The following is a 22,029-nucleotide window of genomic DNA, read 5'->3' as shown; positions in this document are numbered from 1 at the left end:
TGTTAACAGTTAACACTTGGGTATTTCAAGCCTTAATTAGGGATGTCAGACCCCCTACAAACCCCCTCGTAATTCGTACCATTCTCCAACCCATTTCCACCAATTGGGTGCATCCAATGCTCTGTACAACAGATTATTTTAACCATTCACTTTGTATGACCAAGTGAACATCCCACATGGCAACCCTCGTTATGTGCTTTAAATTGGCCTATTACCCGCAGCTATCCCATAGCCAGGGGACCTGTTCAAGAAACGCCTCGGTTACGACTGTAACCTCGGTTCCCTGAAGAGGGAACGAGCGTTGCGTCGAGAAAATGACGCTGTGGGAACGCTTTGCGTGATGACGTCTTGAAGCACATGTAAAATCAGTCCAATGGTGTGGCGGAACGTCAGAGGCGGGTGACGTCACGTACCAGGAAACTATAAAAGCCGGCCCAAATCAGAAAACGAAAGCTTCGTAAAAGTCTGAAGTCGAGCTGACAGGCATGAAGGAGATATGGCAGGGCGACGCAACGCTCGTTCCCTCTTCAGGGAACCGAGGTTACAGTCGTAACCGAGGCGTTCCCTTTCAAGGGAACTCCCGTTGCGTCGAGAAAATGACGCTGTGGGAACGTCTATACCAACGCCTCCATAGCTACAAATGTCTGTCCTGTGTGAAATCCGTAGAGCAGCACTAGGAAGACAAAACATGAGACCCTGGAGCAGAGTCTAGATCCAGAGAGTAAAACCTGACGAAAGTGTGCGGTGAGGACCAGCCTGCCGCATCACAGACGTCCTGTAAAGAAACTCCTGAAATAAGGGCCTTAGAGGCCGCCATACTCCTCGTCGAGTGCGACCGGACAGCCAAAGGAGAAGGCTGCCCAGCCGCCTCATAAGCAAGTGAGATAGCCTCGACCACCCACTTGCTCATCCTTTGCTTAGACACCGGGCCCCCTTTGTTAGGGGACCCAAAGCACACAAATAATTGATCACTTTTACGCCACAGGGCAGCTCTGTGGACGTAAGCGTCTAACGCCCGCACAGGGCAAAGCAAATTATTAGCCTCCTGGTCAGCATTTTGAAAGGGAGGAGGACAGAAAGCCTGCAGAACAATAGGTCTAGCCACATTAGTGGGGACCTTGGGGACATAACCCGGTCTCGGATGAAGGAACGCTTTAACCATACCCGGAGCAAACTCTAAGCATGACGGAGCCACCGACAATGCTTGAAGATCCCCTATTCTCTTAAGAGAAGAAATAGCCAGAAGGAAAAGAGCTTTCAGAGTAAGAAACTTCTCAGGAACCTCCTCAATGGGCTCAAAGGGGGCCTGGGATAAGCCTTGTAGCACAAAGGACAAATCCCAAGGTGGCACCCTAGAGCGAACTGCAGGCCTCAGCCTCCAAGTGCCACGAAGGAAACGAGATACCAGAGGGTCTTTCCCCACAGACATTCCACCCAAAGGAATGTGGTAAGCACCTATGGCCGCCACATAAACCTTTAAAGTGGACGGGGTCAGACCTGCAGTGAACCGGTCCTGCAGGAACTCAGGCACTGTACCAATTGGGCAGTGGACTGGGTCCAACCGACGGTCACTACACCAGGAAGTGAAGACTCTCCACTTCAGGGCATAAAGTTTCCTCGTGGAGGGAGCTCTGGACTGTAGAATGGTCTCAACAACCTCGGTTGAGAGACCTGACTCTATGAGCTGGGCCCCCTCAGAGGCCAAGCCCACAGATTCCACAGTTCTGGCCGAGGGTGAAATATCGAGCCCTCTGCCTGGGACAGAAGGTCCCTCCTGACGGGTAACTCCAGAGGATGCCCGTCGAGGAGGGACACAAGATCGGGAAACCATACTCTGCCCGGCCAGCGTGGGGCTATAAGAAGTAGATGGACCCGGTCCCTGCGAACTCTTTCCAGAACTCCCGGGAGCAGAGCAACTGGGGGAAAGGCGTACAGACGTAGCCTCGGCCACGTCTGTACCATAGCATCCAGTCCGAGAGGAGCTGGATGCGTGAGGGAGAACCAAAGTGGACAGTGAGACGTCTCTCGAGACGCAAACAGATCCACTTGTGCTTGGCCAAACTCCCTCCATATCAGCTCCACCACCTCGGGGTGGAGCCTCCATTCCCCGGGCCTCGGCCCCTGCCTCGACAGAGTGTCTGCTCCTATATTCTGTACCCCGGGGATGTAAGCTGCCCTGAGTGACAGTAACTTCCCCTGGGACCACAAGAGGATATGGCGTGCCAAGTTGGATAACGGGCGCGAGCGCAAACCCCCTTGGTGGTTGATATAGGCGACTACCGATGTGTTGTCCGTATGTACTAACACATGGTGCCCCCTGAGATCTGTGATAAAGCTCCTCAGAGCCCGGAAGACAGCTAACATCTCTAGGCGATTGATATGCCAGGAACGATGATGGTCTTCCCACAGACCTTGAGTCGAGCGACCCTCCAGGATCGCTCCCCAGCCCGTGAGGGAAGCATCCGTCGTTAGCAATTTGCGACGACAAGGAGCTCCCAACACTGGGCCCTGGGACAGGAACCAAGGCTTCTTCCACATAACCAAGGCACGTAGGCATCGCCGCGTGACCTTGATTGTGCGAAATGGGTTGCCCCTCGGGGAAAACCCCCTGGTCCTGAGCCACCACTGCAGGGGCCTCATGTGTAGCAGTCCAAAAGGTATCACGTTGGAAGCTGCTGCCATGAGACCCAACAGTCTCTGGAACTGTTTGACAGTGAGTAGCTGGCCTAGCTTTACACTTTTCACAGCTGCAAGGATGGAATCTATCCGTGGCGGTGACAGGCGCGCCTGCATCGACACAGAATCCCAAACTACGACTAGAAAAGTGGTCCTCTGTAATGGAGAAAGCACACTCTTCTTGGCGTTCAGCCGTAACCCCAACTCTTTCATGTGGGCGAGAACAACATCTCGATGTTGAACCGCCATCTGATGTGAATGAGCTAAAATCAACCAATCGTCGATGTAGTTCATAATGCGAATACCCTGGAGGCGCAGTGGCGCCAGAGCTGCATCCATGCATTTGGTGAAAGTGCGGGGTGATAAAGCTAGGCCGAATGGAAGAACTCGATATTGGTATGCTTTGCCCCCGAAAGCAAACCTCAGGAACTTCCAATGACACGGACGGATGGATATGTGGAAATATGCGTCCTTGAGGTCTATCGTGACAAACCAGTCCTCGGACCTGATCTGTGGCACGATCTGCCTCAATGTTAACATTTTGAACTTGAGCTGCATGACTGACTCGTTCAGAACTCGAAGATCTAAAATGGGACGCAATCCCCCGTCCTTTTTTGGAACTATGAAGTACCGGCTGTAAAACCCGGTTTCCCTGCTGGAGGGAGGTACATATTCTATGGCCCCTTTCTCTAACAGAGTGTTCACTTCCTGTTCCATAACCAGAACCTGCTCGGGGCCCACCACTGTGGGCAGGACCCCCATAAACCGAGGTGGGCGTTTCTTGAATTGTATCTGATACCCTTTTTCCACGGTCTGCAGGACCCAACGAGAAACATTTGACAGTAGCTTCCACGCTGTCAAAGATTCTACTAGAGGTACCAGCCTCTCGAGACTGGTTTCTGGATTTTGTTGCTGTTGAGTAGTCGGTTCGACGCCCTGTAACGGCGAACCGGCAGGGAACGACCGAACAGACTGCTCTAGCACCCTCCTCGGAGGGGGCGGGCATCCCGAGGCCACTACGTTTCCGGGTGGACCTTGAGATATGTGCTCGCCGGAGACCGCTGCGCCCTGTAACACCAGAGGTGGCAGGGTTGGCAGAACGGTCCCCTGAGGGCACCAAAGAGAGACGGGCACCGTAAAATGAGGTGTTAACCGCTCTACTTCGGGGGGGACTACCCTCATTTGTCCTGGGTCCTCGGACGTCAGGACTTTTTCCCAGCAGCCTTCTTGGCGGTAATAACGGTCCGCAGATCCGTTCTACCCCTCGAAGACTGCTGGGTTTGAGCGCGCCCTCCGTGTCCCCGAGGTTTTTGTGGGGGAGCACGGGAGGAAACGCTCTGTTTTTGAGTGGCACGGTGCTCAGCGCTCTTTTTAGAGGAGTGAGGCTGCTCCCGCTCAGCAGCCTCATAGAAAGAACGGCGGGGGAGGAGTTTCTGCAATGCAGCTGCCTGTTTAGCAGCTTCCTGAGATTTAGCTACTGCACTGTTTACTGCATCGCCAAATAAACCCACAGTGGAAACCGGAGCATCTAAAAGAACATGTTTTTCTTTCTCTTTTATATCACTCAGGTTGAGCCACAGATGCCTCTCAGTGGCCACCAGGGCTGCCATAGACCGCCCGATTGATTTAGCGGTCTCCTTGGTGGCCCTGAGAGACAAATCTGTGGCTCTGCGTAGTTCAGCCACTGTATCGGGACCAATTCCCCCGCCCTCCTCTAAATCCCCCAATAATTCTGCTTGATATGCTTGCATAATGGACATCGTATGCAGACACGCTGCTGCTTGACCAGCGGCTGCATAAGATTTATGAACCAGGGATGAAGTATATTTTACTGGTTTAGAGGGAAGTGAAGGAGCTTTCAGGGAAGATGCCGTTGCTGGAGAGAGATAGCTCGCAAGCGTCTCCTCCACCTTCGGCATCTCCCCATAACCATAATCTTTATATTTCTGAATAGATGAATAATGAGATGTTTGTGGTGCATATACTCTGTATGAAACCGGTTTTCCCCACGATCTCGACACCTCGGTGTGGAGATCGGGGAAAAACGGCAGGCTTCTTCGCTGAGGCTGAGCACGAGATGGCAGGAAGCGTTCGTCGAGCTTACTTTTCGAGCGAACGTCCTGCCTATCCTCTGGCCACTCAATAGAAAGTCTGTCAACTGCTCTAGTAATAACATCGAGCAGTTCCTCAAATGCATGAGACTGAGGTGGCGAATCCTCAGACTCAGCTTCAACACTCACAACATCCAACTCCTCAGAGCTGGACAATTGCAGTATTGGTGCCTCTATCAGGGGGGAAGAAACCGCAGCGCGTGCTTCCGCACCCTGATGAGAGGCACTGGATCTGTCAGATTGATGCTGAGATAAGGCAGAGCCCGTCTCAACATCCACTGACAGATCCATTTGCGAACCCCAGGTCTGAGATCGCCGCCGAGCCTCAGCCGCGGCGGGACCCGAGCCCTGGGGAACGTGGTCGGGATTGAACCGAGCCAAACGGGATCGGAGCGTACGCAATGGAAGCGCACAGCAATGCTCACAGTCACCACCCTCGAGTGCTGACTGGGCATGCTCCTCTCCCAAACAAACAACACAAAGAGTGTGTGTGTCACCTCCCGTTAAATAACGCGGGCAGGGATGGACACACACTCGATACTGCTGCTTGCTCGCCATAACTGAATCAATATATATATATAGCGACAGACAACACCAAATAACAAGGACAGATTTCAACACAGAGCGCAACTGAAGACTCAGAAAGCTTTCGTTTTCTGTTTTGGGCCGGCTTTTATAGTTTCCTGGTACGTGACGTCACCCGCCTCTGACGTTCCGCCACACCATTGGACTGATTTTACATGTGCTTCAAGACGTCATCACGCAAAGCGTTCCCACAGCGTCATTTTCTCGACGCAACGGGAGTTCCCTTGAAAGGGAACCAATTTGTTCAATATGGTGCAGTAGGGCTGAGTAAAAAATATACATTTCTCTTTTAATCGATTCTCATTTTTATGAATTGATATTGATTCTTAAATCGCAAGAATCGATCTTTTAGTCAATGCTGTTTTCAGTTTGTAAATGGATGGAACATTTTAGTGCGCCTCCCATCCAATAAATCCCAATAAGCTTTGGGCTTTGTTACTTTTGACTCTCTTAATGACGCTCTGTGGTCATTAAAAATCCCATGGCACTTCTCTGGCCAAATTCCCTCCATTGGCCCTTGCCAATCATGGCCTCCTAATAATCCCCATCAATTGAATTGGCTCTATCACTCTCTCCTCTCTCCACCTATAGCTGGTGTGTGGTGAGCGCACCGGCGCCGTTGTACTGTGGCTGCCGTCGCATCATCCAAGTGGATGCTGCACACTGGTGGTGGTTGAGGAGAGATTCCCTGATATGATTGTAAAGCACTTTGGATGTACATCAGTACATATGCAAGCGCTATATAAATGCCTCATTCATTCACTGTTAATATGAAAAAGTCTCAGATTTTATATTCTGTCCATTTTATTCAAACAATAATAATGTGACGTCACGCTATGCTTCACTAGTTACAGCACAGAATAAGCATGAAAGATCAGAAGGTATGTTGAAAGATACAGTACAACTTACCGAAATCAGTGTTTTAACCGTGGAAACAGTCACGTTAAGTTTACCTCAGAAAAGCCATTCAATGACCATAAACTCGTTAGTCAGCTGGAAAAATTAACACTACAGAGGAGCATTTTGTTGAATATATGCACCATTTCACACATTCATTATATATATATTTTTTTACTGTTCCTCAATATTCATTATGACATCCACCATTTAAATGTTTTGTATTAAACAAACCCGAATTGGATATATATATATATACCCTGTATATTTTCTAGCATTATTTGAGAGATTTTTATTTTATTTTTCCTTGAGGAAATTTCCAATGTTCTGTACCTGATATATATCCTGATATCCAAGTTAATCGAAATCTAATCGAATTGTGAAATTTGTGTGAATGCACAGCCCTATATTGCAGTAGTGCTAGAGTAGACATGGGAGCTTGGTTATCCATTATTCTACGAAGTGAATAAATGAACATAAATTTCTAAGCTTTGATAATTTTGTCTTTTTTGTTCACTTTAAAGTTTTTTTTTAAGTTGCATTCAGTAGTTTGTTGCAAATTTAAATGATGTATATTTATGTATACAGGCTTCTATTTGTTGGACTGATAAGGGAATTTGTTATTGTGTAGACCACTTTCTAAAACTCTCACTATTATCAGTGTAATTTAAACTTGTATTTATACCCAAGAGAAGAACTGGTTGGCCAAACTGCTGTACATAAAAGGAAAGGAAAAAAATAAGAGCAAAAAACACACAAACAAGTTACAGAGAATTAAAAGCGCAAGAAAAAATATGTCAACCCTGTGTCTCCAGTATGAGCACTACAGCTCAATAGATCTAGAGAATTTGTTTTAAGCTGTTCTATTGTTTCGGCCACCGCATACAAGTCAAATGAAGTCACAACAAATATGTGAAAAGAAAAATCTGTTTTTGGAATCTTGAGTCTGGGGAGCAGCTGGATTTGGCTGGATAAGAGATTTTAATATGGAGAGAAGAAATATGAATGCTTATTAGACTGCAGTATTCATACTCTAGCTGCTTCAGCCTTTCTCTACCCCTACTTTCCTTCACCCTTCTTAAAAGGAAGATGATTGTGATTTTTTTACTGTTAGTAACATGTGTCATGCAAGAAAGACGAGAGCTCCAGTCGATTTATGATAGAGCTTCATTAGGATAGAAACGTGGATGCCTGCAGGCTGAATTAGGTGATATAATTGCTCATATAAGTATCAGAGTAAAATAATGAGGGTGAGGAGCCAGGACATCTGGCAAAATCCTGCACTGCTATTTAGTTCTACTTTCTGTGCATGCCATGATATGTTGCAGACTCCCCCCACCCCCCCCATAAAAAATGTATTTATAGGTATTATATTGGATTTATCTGTGGTTTAATTGTTTCTGTTTTCAAAAACAATTATAATGAGGTTGTGATTTAAGAAACTCCCAAAGGTTGTTAATGACCAGGTGTTACATAGTTGTAAAAGGACCCATTCTTACCATAAAAATGTATTTATAGGTATTATATTGGATTGATAGTCACACAGCAGTGAATATATGCATAGATCATATAACCGATTGTTCGTTAGGTTATATTAAAGTCAGTATGAAATCAAAATGGGTCCTTTTCATATTACTACAAAGATGGTGTTTGCACAGTCAGCTGCAAAATCTTATTTAGCTCCATTCTGGCATTGATGCCCACTTTTGCAGATCCAAGATTACTGGTTATGTTAATGATAAACATAGAATCATGTTGGGATTTAAGGTGAAAACCTGGTAATTGGGTTTTTGCTACTTCCAAGAAGTGATCCATGATGAACCATCACCTCTGTCTCCTTGAGTGAGGTTCCTGGGGTTTTCCTGTCCTGGCAAAAGGTTCATGATGCCAGTCTAAGGTGACAGGAAGTAAAATTACCGGAAATCAGTTCCACCGGCCCTGGTCGTGTGGTGATAAATTAAGATTCTGTTGTGTTTTGTTACTGTATTTACTTATTTTTCAAATTGCATGAACATGAATTTGACACTTAGGCACGTTTTCACCATTGGGACGAATGGTTCTAAGATCGGTAAGGAACGGTTCCAGTTATATTTCCAATTAAGCGAAGTTCGGCAAGGCACGATTACAAACCGTGACGTTACCACTCAGGATTGGTCACTTGTCTGTTGCCTGGCTACCAGTTTCTCTGTAGCTGGCCAAGTGCGCTATTTGAGTGAAGTTAACGCATTTTTATAAAAAAATTGAAAGAAATATCTGATCATTCTCATCTCATATCATCTGTAAATCCTTGCTGTAATAGGGCAATGACTGACACATTTGTATTACATTCCAAAGAGCTCTGATATCAGCCCCACTGTGGAAAATGAAACCATATCCGTACCGGCTGGACCGGATCGGCACAGAATGGAACGGTTTAATCAATGAGAACGGTTTGGCCGGATGGTGGAAAAGTGGCTTTTGTTGCTCTGTAAAATGGTGATCTCTTTCCTGTGGTGCATTGTCATTGTAATAATTTCTCAAGAGTCTCAAATGAATTCCCTTCGGAGGGATTACAGAACACCATGATCATTCGGGAAGCTGTTTCCCAACTGGAACTCTCATCACAAAGAGAATGACACTCTGACTTTCGCATCTATCCATCAATGAAAGTAGAAATCCATCCTTCCGTTCTTTTATCCTCCTACCATTTGGTTCCAGATTCATGTTTTTCCAGATCAGGGGCATTAAGTGTCAGCACAGGACTTTAGTGGGTGTTTTTACAGAACACCCACCAAACATGCACAATCATGCTCTCTCAAGTCGAGAGTTATCTGGCCATCTTGCTTGTCTAAATTACCCTTAAACCACATTTTTAAAATGTCAGGACCTTTGAGAACCGTTGGATTTCTCCACAGATGCATGCAGTTGCTCTATCCACCCATGTCTACACAGCACCAGAGCAGTCCCTCAGGGGAACCTCTAAACACACACCCACAACTACTTTGGAGTGTTGCTCTCCTGGGTTTCCAGATTTCAGCTGTAATAATTGGGAAGTTTAAGTTTGGGGGAGAAGACAACTCTCTGCTGACTGAAAAATAGGAGTGTCTTAGTACACAGCAGTTCTCTTTTCCTGACTCTTTTGACTTCATTTTCAAAACATCCTATATGTAATGTTAAGCTACCAGTCAAACGTGTTTGCACTTTGCAGTCATCTTTTTTCCAGGCAACAGATACCCTCCAACTGTTTTTTTCCACTGCACCAATATGCACCATTTTGCAGCACAGCTTGCAGCCTGTAAGCTCATGCCTGGCCCATCTTGTGAGCCACTGTATTTGATGTAGATGTGACATATTACTTGGTTTGCCTGATCTTGCTGTTATTGCAGTCCTCCCTCTTCCACAAGGCCACTTTTCTTCCAGAATATTCCTGCTGTGGCAAGCTTTGATTTCGTTCAAGATTCCATACTTAAAGCTACACTGTGTAATTTTTTTAAGTTGATTCTTAGCAAAAAAACCCACTTTGTTCTTTAAAAATGATATGTGCTCATTAATGTGTAATTACTTCTACCAACTAATCAAGTATTCTCGTAAGCGTAGAATCTGCCATTCAGAATACATACGAGCGAGTCGCTCGAATGGCGGCAGCCATGTTGCGCCTCCATCTTGAGAATACATTAGCCAAAGAGGGACATACCTGGAAATTCAAGCTTCGCCTTTCGTGTTTTTACACTCAGTGGCACCGTGATGAATGCGAGGGGGAGATTACTCGCGACTGCCGGCAGATTTGAAATAATACGGCCACCGTAGGAGTTAAAACGCCCTCGGAATGGGAGGGGCTAGAAAGTAATATTCAGTTGGTAGTCATAAACAATTTTACCGCTAGATGGGAGAAAATCTTACACAGTGTATCTTTAACATCAGTGTTCCCCTAAAAGTTTTTCTTATTTTGAGGGCAGATTACTTCCTGCACCATGTGCGTAAAGTTGAACACAATTTTTTTCATTGCCAAACGGTGGTTCTTTTTGGTGTCTGTTCGCTTTGTCACGGCAAATCACTGTCAGTGTCAACCCCTCTTTTAGGGTGTGTTCACATTTGGCAGGTTTGATTCGATTAAAACAAACTCTGGAGCGATTGGTCTGTGCGGTTCATTTGAATAAGTGTGGACGTAGTCATCTGAACCCTGGTGTGCACCAAACAAGTGGACCGAGGCCGCTGAACAGATGGGTCTTGGTCTGCTTTTAAACGAACTCTGGTTCGACTGAAATATGAACACAACACAGACGAATGACATGTAAACGAACTAAAAACAAAACATGATGTCACAAGATGCGACCATAAAAAGGACAGATCTTCGTTTGTGACTGAGGGATTACGGCTGCTGTTTTGACTACTTTACACATTTAATAAGCTCTTCACTAATAGTCAACTTCATCTTATAACATCATATGCATGCACATACCGCGAGCGCATTTAGCTCTGCACATAGCATTGTAAAAGCCAGAATGTTTGTTTGCATTGGAGACAACTGGAGAAACAAACTTTTACACTATGATTTGGTCCCAAATGGGGCTCTCAGCCTTTGTAGTCAGTAATACTACGCTTTAGTGACTCAATGTTGCATAGATGCATGCAAGGTAGTAGACCTAAGTGCAAAGTCGAGCTCGGTTACTTGACCTGAATCCACTGGGACCAAACAAAATGACTGGTTTTGAGTTTGTCTTTCTTTTTATGCGTGACTTTTCTTTCACAGGTTTGGGTTTGTTTAGTTTCATCAAAACTTGCAGAGGGTTTGGATTACTATAGATTGGGGTGCTGGTAATTTGGTTAAAGACAAAAAGGTTGTTGGTTTAATGAGTTCTAGCAACTTACCAAGATCAATCTGTCAACCCTAATTACTATCACACCTTTGACCAAGCTACTTAACTTCAGATTTAGTGCAGGTAGTGAACCTTCACAGATGAAAAGCATCTGCAAATAATAAGAGACACAGTAATGTCCATAGATCAGCTCTCATGTGTTAGTGATTTGTCAGGGTGGGTTTATTGTCCATGGCTCCTCCACCGTCACTGGAAATATCTTGCGTGAACTCACAGAACCTTAAGTGAGCCAGAGCATGTTGTCAGACGTCCTGAATGCTTTATAAATGTGCTTCATATTTGACTGAGAGTAGCTTTAATATGCTCTGAACGATGATGGCATTGCGCTGGATTACAGTTAGACATGTAATGTGACAACGTATGCATTGAGGAATGCTGTTAAAATGATTTATAACCACAGAGGCTTTTGGATCACAGGCGCGTGTAAGAGATGGGGACAAGGAGACAAATAAGAAGCTGATAGAATGTTATTCACTGTTCCTTTCTCTTTTTCCTGGTCTTATTTGGCAAACCATTCAACCAAAACAGAATACATTTTTTTGTATTTTTTTTATAACACCTCTTAGTGTCTTTGGCAACCCAATTTCTCTCGCTTTATCATTTGACCAGGTATAGAATGTGGATCATAACGTTCTAAATGATAGAGGCCCTATATATTAAATATGCATCTTGGGACACTCAAGCCACTATCTACAGCCGCGTTTCCACCGCAGGAACTTTCCCCAGGAACTAGGAACTTTGGGCTGGTACTCTATGTGTTTACACCGCAGGAACCAGGGTCTAAATGAAGTTCCGGGTAAATATTTCCCCCTCCGATAGTCCCTGCTCATGAGGTAGTACTTTTTCAAAGTTCAGGAACTTTCAGGGGTGGGACTTGTGCGCTGCACAAGCTGATTGGTTGTGTTCACGCCGCATTTTGGTTGGATGATTCCACGCAGCATTTTATTTATTTTTAACCTCCCTTTTAAAAAAATCTATTGCGGTTCGTGTCGTGGCTTCATGCAGAGTTGTCTGTCTGCAAATATGGAATTTAATAAAAAAACTGGCGGACTGGCGACGAGTTTCAGGCTTTATTAGGGGGATTTGTGGAAGAGGAAACTTTCTGCGCGTTCGTCCCAGCCATCTCACGGTCAATGTCCGCAATAGCTGATAACATACAAATTTTATATCTAACGTTAGCATTACGAGCTTACTGAACACGCTTTATCAGTGCTCGTCTCTTTTCTGCCACAGCTTTTATTATTAAGTCATTATGTTTACACATTGTCATCTATTGCAAGGTTAGGTTAGTAACAAACAACTATTTACAAGACTGTCACTATTTATGATTGATAGACGGGGTTCAGGCTTTTTTTAAGTGTATTTGCGAAAGAGGAATTTTTTTTTCCGTGTTCGTCCCAGGCATCTACAATAACTGATAACATACGTTGTCTAATTTTATACGCATACGAGCTTTCTGAACACGCTTTAGTATCAGTGCTCGTCTATTTTGTTTTGTTAATTACCTCGTTAGTAAACCAATACATAACTGCAGCACAGTTTGAATCTCCTCCATAATTATAAATGTGGCGCAACTGATTATGTCCGTCGCAGACTGGGAGGAGCAGTTGCGCGCAGTTTACCTTCCCGGTACTTTAGACCGCGGTGTAAACGCAGAAAGCAACCGGTCTGGGGCAAAAAAAGTTCCTGGGAAAAAAGTTCCTGGTACAAATTGTTCCGGGTAATTTCGGTGGAAACGCGGCTTACATGTGTGAGGGTACATTTACACAACAACGATGTACAGTAAGTTTTTGGAAGGTTTCATGTACAGACGACAACGGTCCCCTTTCACACAGATCTGCAAAAAATGACAAAACTGTGTATTATTTTAACTGCATTATGCAATACTAAAACATTCATTCAAAAGTGTTCGAATCAATATATAGGCAAAACGATATAAAAGAAATCATGAGCTGGGAAATGTATAAATGTGTATACATTTCTCAAATGGTTATATATAGAATCTATGAGATTAAAAAGTTTTTTTTTTTTTTCTGTTTCTAAGAGAATGAAGTGAGAGTGGAAGTCTCATGTTGCTGATGTGTCTTTTGGCTGCCGCTGCATATGGTTGTTAGTTGCATTTTGAGAGTTACACAGAAACTCTGATTCATAGTTTGCTTGTTTGGTGCGCGGTATTGTGGATTATTCAATAAATATAACAAATAATTTCATGTCTGATCTGTCTCCGGCACTGCAGGCCACTGTGGGTCAATACACAATGACAACCATATCTGACAAACCAATTGCATGTTGAGCTCATATGAAGTCTGTTTTGTTCTGTTTGTTTTGTCTGTTGCAGGCGTACACAAGTCAGTTTGTGGCTCTCATCATGTTCGCCCTGTTGATGTGTGATGACAGAATCTCAGTGCAGCCGCGCAGACGAGAAATCATTCAAGGCCTCAAAGTGCTGCCAGGTAAACTCAAATACAGCTGTGTGTGTGTGTGTGTGTGTGTGTGTGTGTGTGTGTGTGTGTGTGTGTGTGTGTGAATGAAAGTTTTAGTATTGTCTGGAATTCTGCAAGAATGGCTTCTAATGTGGTCCTGGTCATAATTCACAATATATGAATTCTAAACCTCTTTTTTTGTACACATGTGCTCTTTGTGTACATTTATGTTGGCGAGTTGCTGATGTCATAGAGCTCTGTGTGTGTAAGTGTGTGTGTGTGTTCACGGATTGGTGTGCAGGGAGGAGCAGATGGCCTCGGCCAGCTCTCTCAGTCATTGTTGGAAGTCTTTATTGGACCACAAGTGTCTGCTGGGGCGCCCCTCCCTCTCCTTTCTCCAGTTCTTTCGTTCTCCCTCTGTGGATTTTTCGTTCTGCTTCCAAGCCAATGAGATCGGGAATGTGTTGGCAGCCAGTTACTAAAGATCCCCCTGCACTCCAGCTTACTATTCATGCTAAAAACTGCTGATTCTGTCATTAATGCTTGCATGTTTTGGTCACTGTATTTACAGCCCAAAACATTTGTATGCAAGTACATGACAGTCATATTCTGAAATGTGTACACATGTATGTATTGTATTCTCAGTCTTGCCACCAGGGGTGCTGCAGCAGGTATTATATCTGTTGTTTCCTTTTAAGTTCAACTATTGTCGTGGTAGAGCAGCAGTTTGGAAAGATCCTTGCAAGTTAGTTAAACTGTGCACATGTTTATAGCTAGCATCCAGTTTTAAGCCACAAACATTTAAAGGGAAAAAATAAAACATAAAATTACATTAATGATTAATTAAAATAGATGCACCAGCCACTTTTAAATCCAAAGTCTGGACCCACTTTTATTCTTAAAGGCTTTTTTACCATTGATGGGACAAACAAAATTGAGTACGCGGCATACAAGAACTGCCTGGTAAAAGTAAAGTGCACAGGTAATACCATGAACACGCCACTTGCAACGGCATCACCCTGATTTCATTGAAAATGTTTAATTTGCTTAAAATTTTCAATCTAATTTACAGACTGAAAAACTTTTTGCACTGTTTTCTACCAGTTTGGACTTGAATAAAGAGAGAAAACCTGCAATTAAACCTTTTCACAGGCATGTTGCTTTCATAGACAGCTATAGTGATGTATCATTATTGTCTAGCAATATATTGATTATCACAGAATTGCTGTATCGTGATGTTATCGGTATTGTGAGGTACCCTGTGATTCCCACCTTTACTAAATATTTAATGTGTGAATGTGCAAAAGCACAAATTCTTGCACAATTTACAAGCTACACTGTGTCTCTTTTTCTAGATCTGATCAAGGAGGTGTTGAGTCTGGACGATGAGATTCAGAAGTTGGCAACTGAGCTGTATCAACAGAAGAGTGTTCTCATCATGGGCCGAGGCTACCACTACGCCACCTGCCTGGAGGGAGCTTTGGTTAGACCACAATCCCTCTTCTTCTCCTCCTCCTTCACCCATCTATCACTCACTCCCCTTTAACCCCTGTTTCAAGTCTCCTGAAGCCATATGATAGTGAATAATGACTTTTAATTTGGGTCTGTACTTCACACAAAGCTTTTAATTTTCCTCCTCCATAGCTCTCACATTTCATTTGTGCTTGTTCAGTTCACATGCAATCAGCTGTGTGTGTGTGTGTGTGTGTGTGTGTGTGTGTGTGTGTGTGTGTGTGTGTGTGTGTGTGTGTGTGTGTGTGTGTGTGTGTGTGTGTGTGTGTGTGTGTGTGTGTGTGTGTGTGTGTGTGTGTGTGTGTGTGTGTGTGTGTGTGTGTGTGTGTGTGTGTGTGTGTGTGTGTGTGTGTGTGTGTGTGTGTGTCAGTGTGCAAGTGGGAAAAAGTGGACAAAAGCGATAGTTCACCCAAATTTTTAATTTTGTCATCATTTACATCGTCATTTTCTTTCTTCTGCTGAACATATAATGAAAATATAATGAGAAATGTTTTTTTTTTCATCCATACATGTTCACCAACATTCTTCAAAATATCTTTTATGTTCTGCAGAATAAAGTAAAAGTACAGGTTTGGAAAGACATGAAGGTGATTAGCTTTAGTTCTGTTTGGAGAGTAATTTATGCATTCAAGAATAATTAGACCTGTATATTTAAGTCTTACCAGGAAAGGAAGAACAAGGAAGAAAATTAGAGTCCTAACTGATGGACTTTACCAGAAGTTTGGCCTCATTTAGTTTAACCGCAGATAAACACAGGAAGCAATTTGACTGTGTTGGTTAAGAAAAAAACCCCACTTACTCTGGAAGTGAGGATGGGGAAACTGTCATTGAGGCATTAGCCAGCTCTGACCACAAAAATGTGCATTTGAACCTAAGATGTGATGCAGCTATTTTTTCCCTAATTAGGATTATGTAACCGTTGTGTTTTGGGTTTTGTCTTTGTTTTAGTTTGGTTTAATTGTTCCTGTCTAGTCAGTCTTCTCAGGTAGCATGATATTGCTCTTGTTTGTGTGTCATTTAGAAAATCAAGGAGATCACGTACATGCATTCAGAGGGGATTTTAGCTGGAGAGCTGAAGCATGGGCCGCTGGCTCTAGTGGACAAACTCATGCCTGTCATAATGATCATCATGAGAGACCACACGTACAACAAATGCCAAAACGCACTGCAGCAGGTGGTGGCGAGACAGGTAAGAGCCATTCAGATTTATCATTACTGGATTTGCATGTTCTGCAACTGCTTGCAAGATATAAAATAATGATTAAATACATTGTAAACCAAGTTTCAGTACACAAAAGCACATAAGGTGTCTACTATGCCCGTGGCTTAAGAAAGAATTGATTGAATATCATTAAAAAGCTTGCTATTTTTGTACAGCCCTAGTTATCTCTGCAGTTTTTGCTGTTTAATATGAAATGGTTGTTGCTGTTGTAGGGCCGTCCAATCGTAATCTGCGATAAGGAGGACTATGAGACCATCAACAACTCCAGTCGCACCATTAAAGTGCCTCACTGTTTGGACTGCCTGCAGGGAATCCTCTGTGTCATTCCTCTACAGCTGCTCTCCTTCCACCTCGCTGTGCTGCGTGGATTCGACGTGAGTTTCTGAAGCCTCATATACACTCAGCAGCCACTTTATTATGTAGGGTGAAGTCAGGCTGATTGGGACACTTTTTCCAAGTCATCTCAAATACAAAAAGTGTCCTAATCACCCTGAATTCACTGTACACCTTGCTAGTACCGGGTTGGACCCCCATTTCCCTTCAGAACTGCCTTAATTCCTGGTGGTATAGATTCAGCAATGGGCTGGAAACATTCCTCAGAGATTTTGATCCATATTGACATGATAGCTTCACACAGTTGCTGCAGATTTGTCGGCTGCACATCCATGATGCAAATTTCCCGGCTTTTTTTTTTTTTTTTTAACGGTAACACTTTAGTTTAGGGTCCAATTCTCACTATTAACTAGTTGCTTATTAGCATGCATATTACCATACAAGGATATTGGCTGTTTATTAGTACTTACTTAAGCACATATTAATGTCTTATTCTGCATGACCATATTCTACATCCCTTAAAGGACAACTCCAGTGAAAAATGAACCTTGGGGTAATTAACACATGGTTACCGAGTCGATCGATTTAATCGATACTATTTTCCAAGATGCCCGCTGCCTGTAAACGCGTAATGTACTGTCTTTATAAAGTATCTTCTTATTAAACTGTCTGTACACTTACAACGCTCTCAATGCTTCGGTTTGCATGTATGGACCCTCATTATGCTACCGTGTTAGTGTGAGGCTATTTTGAGCCTTGTTAGTGGTATTAACTTGCGATTTGTTTTTACTTACACTCTGCCCCATATACTAGTGTTATGAGCTAATCTGTTTTTAGAGATAAAACTCTTTACATTCGATTATCATGAAAACGCACCCCAGGGAACGATCGACTCGGTAACCATGTGTTAATTACCCCAAGGTTCATTTTTCAGTGGAGTTGTCCTTTAATACACACAATACCTAAACTTAACAACTACCTTCACTATTAAGGAGGAGTAATTAGTAGTTCGAGGCAAAAGTCGTAGTTAATAATGAGAATTGGACCTAAACTAAAGTGTGACCAAAAAATCTATTTCAAATAAATGCTGTTATTTTGAATGTTTTATCAAAGAATCCTGAAAAAAACCATTCATGATTTCCACAAAAATATTAAGCAGCACAACTGTTTGCAGCACACAAATGATCAACATTGATAATTAGAAGAAATGTTTCTTGAGCATCAAATCATCATATTAGAATGATTTCTGAAGGATCATGTGACACTGAATACTGGAGTAATGATGCTGAAAATTCAGCTTTGCATCACAGAAATAAATTACATCTTAATAATGTTTTAAAATGTAATATTTATATTTTTCTTTCTTTTTTTCTTTCTTTTTGTCCCACACAGGTTGATTGCCCAAGAAACCTGGCCAAGTCTGTGACTGTTGAGTAAACACTTCCTGATCAATGCCCCAAACACACACACACACACACACACACATACACACGTATATATGCGCAAGTACAGAACATCAAAACATGAAGACAATGAGTTTTATACATGCCAGCTTTCATTGAACGGTCGTAAAGAACCTGAAGTGTACCTCCTATACCTGTATCTCGTCTCAGAGCATGATTCTGGCTTTGTGTCATTGCTGTTGACTGGAATGTGATTTATTTGTATTTTTGTCTTTTAGTGGTGGCGTGGTATGGGGTGGCGACACTTGATGTCACACACTGTGTGGCTAATAACACGTTTCTCTTACGGCTGTTTTATTGCTGTATTCATCATTTTTGTTTGTCCCAGAAAAACATCTAGATGCTTCTCATCAAATACACATGCATGTGTGTAGCAAAGATGGCGTTCCAGTTTGCGTTTGGTTACACGAGAGGCTTTTCTCTAAGAAAAAAACCCATGTTTCTAGTGATATGTGGCACTGAAAACAACAACTGTGAATCAGTGCTTATTGGTAGTTTGCACACTATTTAGTTTATCCGGTTCGCTGCTATTTAAGGGGATACGCTTGTTACTGATTTCATATCCACAGGGATTTCCATAGATAACCTCCTTTGCTCAGAGCATAAAGCGGCATTTAGGAGCTTTGATACATTTGTGCTTTTATCTGAATTTGATATTAAACCAATGCTGATGTCCACTAGAGTTCGGTCTAGAGATCACGTCTTCTCAATCCAATGATTTAAAACATAACTTTAATGGTTTGTAAAATAGTAGGCTAATACTTTACAATAAGGTTCAGTACTTTTATTAGCATTCATTAATCTTGGTTCATGTTTATTTTTATGTATACTAATACAATTGTTTTCAATTTAAAGATGTATAAATTAACATTATGAACAAATATAACAATGAATAGTATATTTATATCTTAAAATGAACCTAGATTAATAAATGCTGTAAAAAAAATGTTCATGATGCTTACTGAATGATCTAATGATAGCAAATGGAGACTTACTGTTACCCTAAAATGTTTATTATCTTTAGTGGTTTCTTCATTCTGGTTGCAAAGAAATTAATGAAATCCCTGCTGGAAAGTAAAGTAAAATGACTACAACACAAAGGGTCAAATATGACGTGAATGTATGATCTGATTTACAGTATATGGCGACATTTTAATGAAGTTTCTATGTGATTTTGGTCATGTTAGGTTTGATTTCGCACAAGGGAATCTACTGGCCTTGATGAAGAGAATGAATTGTTTGAATATTGTAGTTTTTGAAGTACCAAATACTAATAGACCTATTGGTTCTCACAAAAAAGTCCGTTCTTAAGGATGTTTTAAACCCAGATATTGATAGTGAATCACTGCATTTGGTGACTCAACACTGTATCTGTAGTTACTGTATGAGTGTGATATTTATAATCAGTTACTGAGATCAACACTTTAGTCGTGTGCTTGAAATATATGCATGGCTTCTATTCTTTGATTCCTTTATTTTGGGAGATTCAAAGGTCTTGTTACAAAGGAGACTGTGAGTGTGTCTCCGGTTTACAGTAGTATTGCCAAAGGACGCAGAGGAGAAAGCGAGAACATGAAGTATGATGCGTTTCATAGCGCCTGCCCCATACAACGCCACCGTCAGTTTTGATCGTTTCCATGGGACCATTTTGTTGTCTTCTGTCTTTCACTTATGTTTTTGTTTTTATTGGGTTTAAAAGGGTTATATTTTATATACTACTTTATTTGGGATTAAAATGCTTATGTACTTCCTTTGATTCAAATATTGTGATTTTTAAATTTCATGATTACATTATTATGTTGTGCATAAACATGAATAAAGATTATATCATCTGAAACTTCCGTTCAAAGCATTAACCAAAAATTTCTTGGGAGCACTTTATTTTACAGTCCTGTTCCCTAGATAAATACTATGTACTTATTAATTACAATAACTAGGTATTAACCCTGAACCTACCCCTAAACCTAACCCATGTAGTTACCTTATATTACCAGTACTTTCTTAGGTAAGTACACTGTAACTGCACGCACTGTAAAATAAAGTGCAACCAATATCTTCTATTAATGTCATATAACCAAAGGATGAAGAAGGGTCATATGGGGCAATAACAATGAAGGTACGATTACAGTTCTGTGCTCATATTTTTATTACATTCTAAAACTAAACCTATAAGTTATGCCAGCTCATGGAAAGGGTTTTAAGTATTTCACAGGCTAAAATAATTGCATTGCTCTTTGCATTGCTTTTGGATTTTACAAGAGCATCTTAAATATGTGTAGCTTTATCTTTTCACCTGAAAGGATTGTGGGGTAGATTATTTGTTCCAGATCAGTTCTGCCATCCACACACATTTTTGTGTAGTACGAGAAGTTGTCCAGCCTTTTTTATTTTTGGTTAAAGCATGTCATAAATAATGTGTTTGGGCAGCGTGTACAAGATTTAAAATTATGATCAAAATAGTTAATAAAACGTTCAGTCTTTCTAACTCTCTGGCTGCATTCATTCAACTTTGGCTTTTACAGAGTCGTACAGTGGGAAAAAATACTTTCCAGGAATAGGGTAAAAAACAGGGCATGCAACTCTTTTCCAGGGAGGTGAGCCGTTTAAATTTTTCACATGATATAAGGTTTGTATTTTTGCAGTCATGTTACCAAACAGGCAATACACATTAAATGTATTCAATTATTTATTTATTTTTAGATGGGCCATTCTATAATTTAGGGTACATTTCAAGACTATTACATTTTTCCAAATTATAAATAATAAAATGTTTCATTTTATCCATTTCCGCAAATATTCTGTTAAACTATGTTACTAACCAAACATCCCCCTGAAAAAAAAGGAAAAGACAAAAGTGTTTATCCCAAAAACAAATGACCAGCATCATGTGATGTCATTTTCTGCTGCGGATATTTTGAACACGTGGAAAATATTCTATGATTTTCTATAGTTCATCTCCAATGACCTATTGTCAAGGAGTGTAATAATTACCCGTCAACTACAGTATGTTGGGTACATTGTTATGGTTTTGCAATATTCTTACTATCAACTATCAAAATGATCTTTAAAGTAGATTTATGATTAAAAAATATATATATTTATTCTTGTTCTTAGTGACTTTGCTGAGAATTTTAAACAAACATCATCAAAGAACTTCTTAGAGGTCTTAAAATAATCACACTGCAAATGGCAGAATAGACCAAAAAATTCAAGAATTCATAAATTAATAAATTCAACAGGGAATTTTTATTTTATTTTATGAGTAAGCTTTGCAACTAGCAGATAAGTTACACTGATAAAATATACAAACTGAAGCCAAGAGTTGTTTTATTGAGAAAGCATATTGTTTTTTGAGGGAGACCTAGAGTCCCCTCATCCACACCCCAATCTACCCCCTCCTCGAGAGGTGGTACTTTGGCTGGTGGACAGGGTGACCTGAGGGTGACGGTGTGGAACAAAGCGCCGACTATTCCACACTCCACACTCCACACCATCGGGCTCGAGTAGAACCCTCCACCCTGTCCTGAGCGCTTACGGTTGGACGATTGGTTTTTGGGTATACCTTGGGTATACCAATACCTTTCTTCCCGGAAGTGCATGAGGAGGTCCTGGAAGGCACCATTGTCTTCCCGCGATCTCTCGGCGACCTTCTCCGCCTTTCCTCCCCTCGACGGAGCCGCTGCCAAAGGGTACACTGGGGTTCCTCCGGTGGAACGTTCTGTTGCGACGCAACTGCATCCTCAGAGTGCATCCTCAGAGCGCTTCCTCCTGTGGTGACCCTAAGCACCCCTCCAAAGCCTGTAGGTTTTCGTCGACTCTTGTCACGAAGTCCCATAGAGCTGCGGGGCAGGCAGCCGCCTCTATGCATGCCATGGCCATCCTGCAGGTCTATCAGGCACGATGCTCAGGAACATGCAAGAGGGTAGGACTGACCCAGGGCTCTTTGATGAG

General features: G+C 42.3%; 1 protein-coding gene across 1 annotated transcript in view; it reads left to right on the top strand.

Moving 5' to 3' along the window:
• Nucleotides 1-20,563, top strand: part of gfpt1 (glutamine--fructose-6-phosphate transaminase 1) — a 47,578-nt gene extending 27,015 nt beyond the window's left edge. The window contains exons 15-19 of the mRNA XM_082188712.1: nucleotides 13,464-13,578; nucleotides 14,904-15,031; nucleotides 16,082-16,249; nucleotides 16,495-16,656; nucleotides 18,008-20,563. Coding sequence (XP_082044838.1) covers nucleotides 13,464-13,578; nucleotides 14,904-15,031; nucleotides 16,082-16,249; nucleotides 16,495-16,656; nucleotides 18,008-18,052 — 618 coding nt within the window. The 3' untranslated portion in view covers nucleotides 18,053-20,563. The remainder of the gene's footprint in view (nucleotides 1-13,463; nucleotides 13,579-14,903; nucleotides 15,032-16,081; nucleotides 16,250-16,494; nucleotides 16,657-18,007) is intronic.
• The last annotated feature ends 1,466 nt before the right edge of the window (nucleotides 20,564-22,029 follow it).

This window comes from Leuciscus leuciscus (genome assembly GCF_965113295.1).
Source record: "Leuciscus leuciscus genome assembly, chromosome: 13".
Lineage (NCBI taxonomy): Eukaryota > Metazoa > Chordata > Actinopteri > Cypriniformes > Leuciscidae > Leuciscus > Leuciscus leuciscus.
This window is presented reverse-complemented; position numbering and strand designations above follow the sequence as displayed.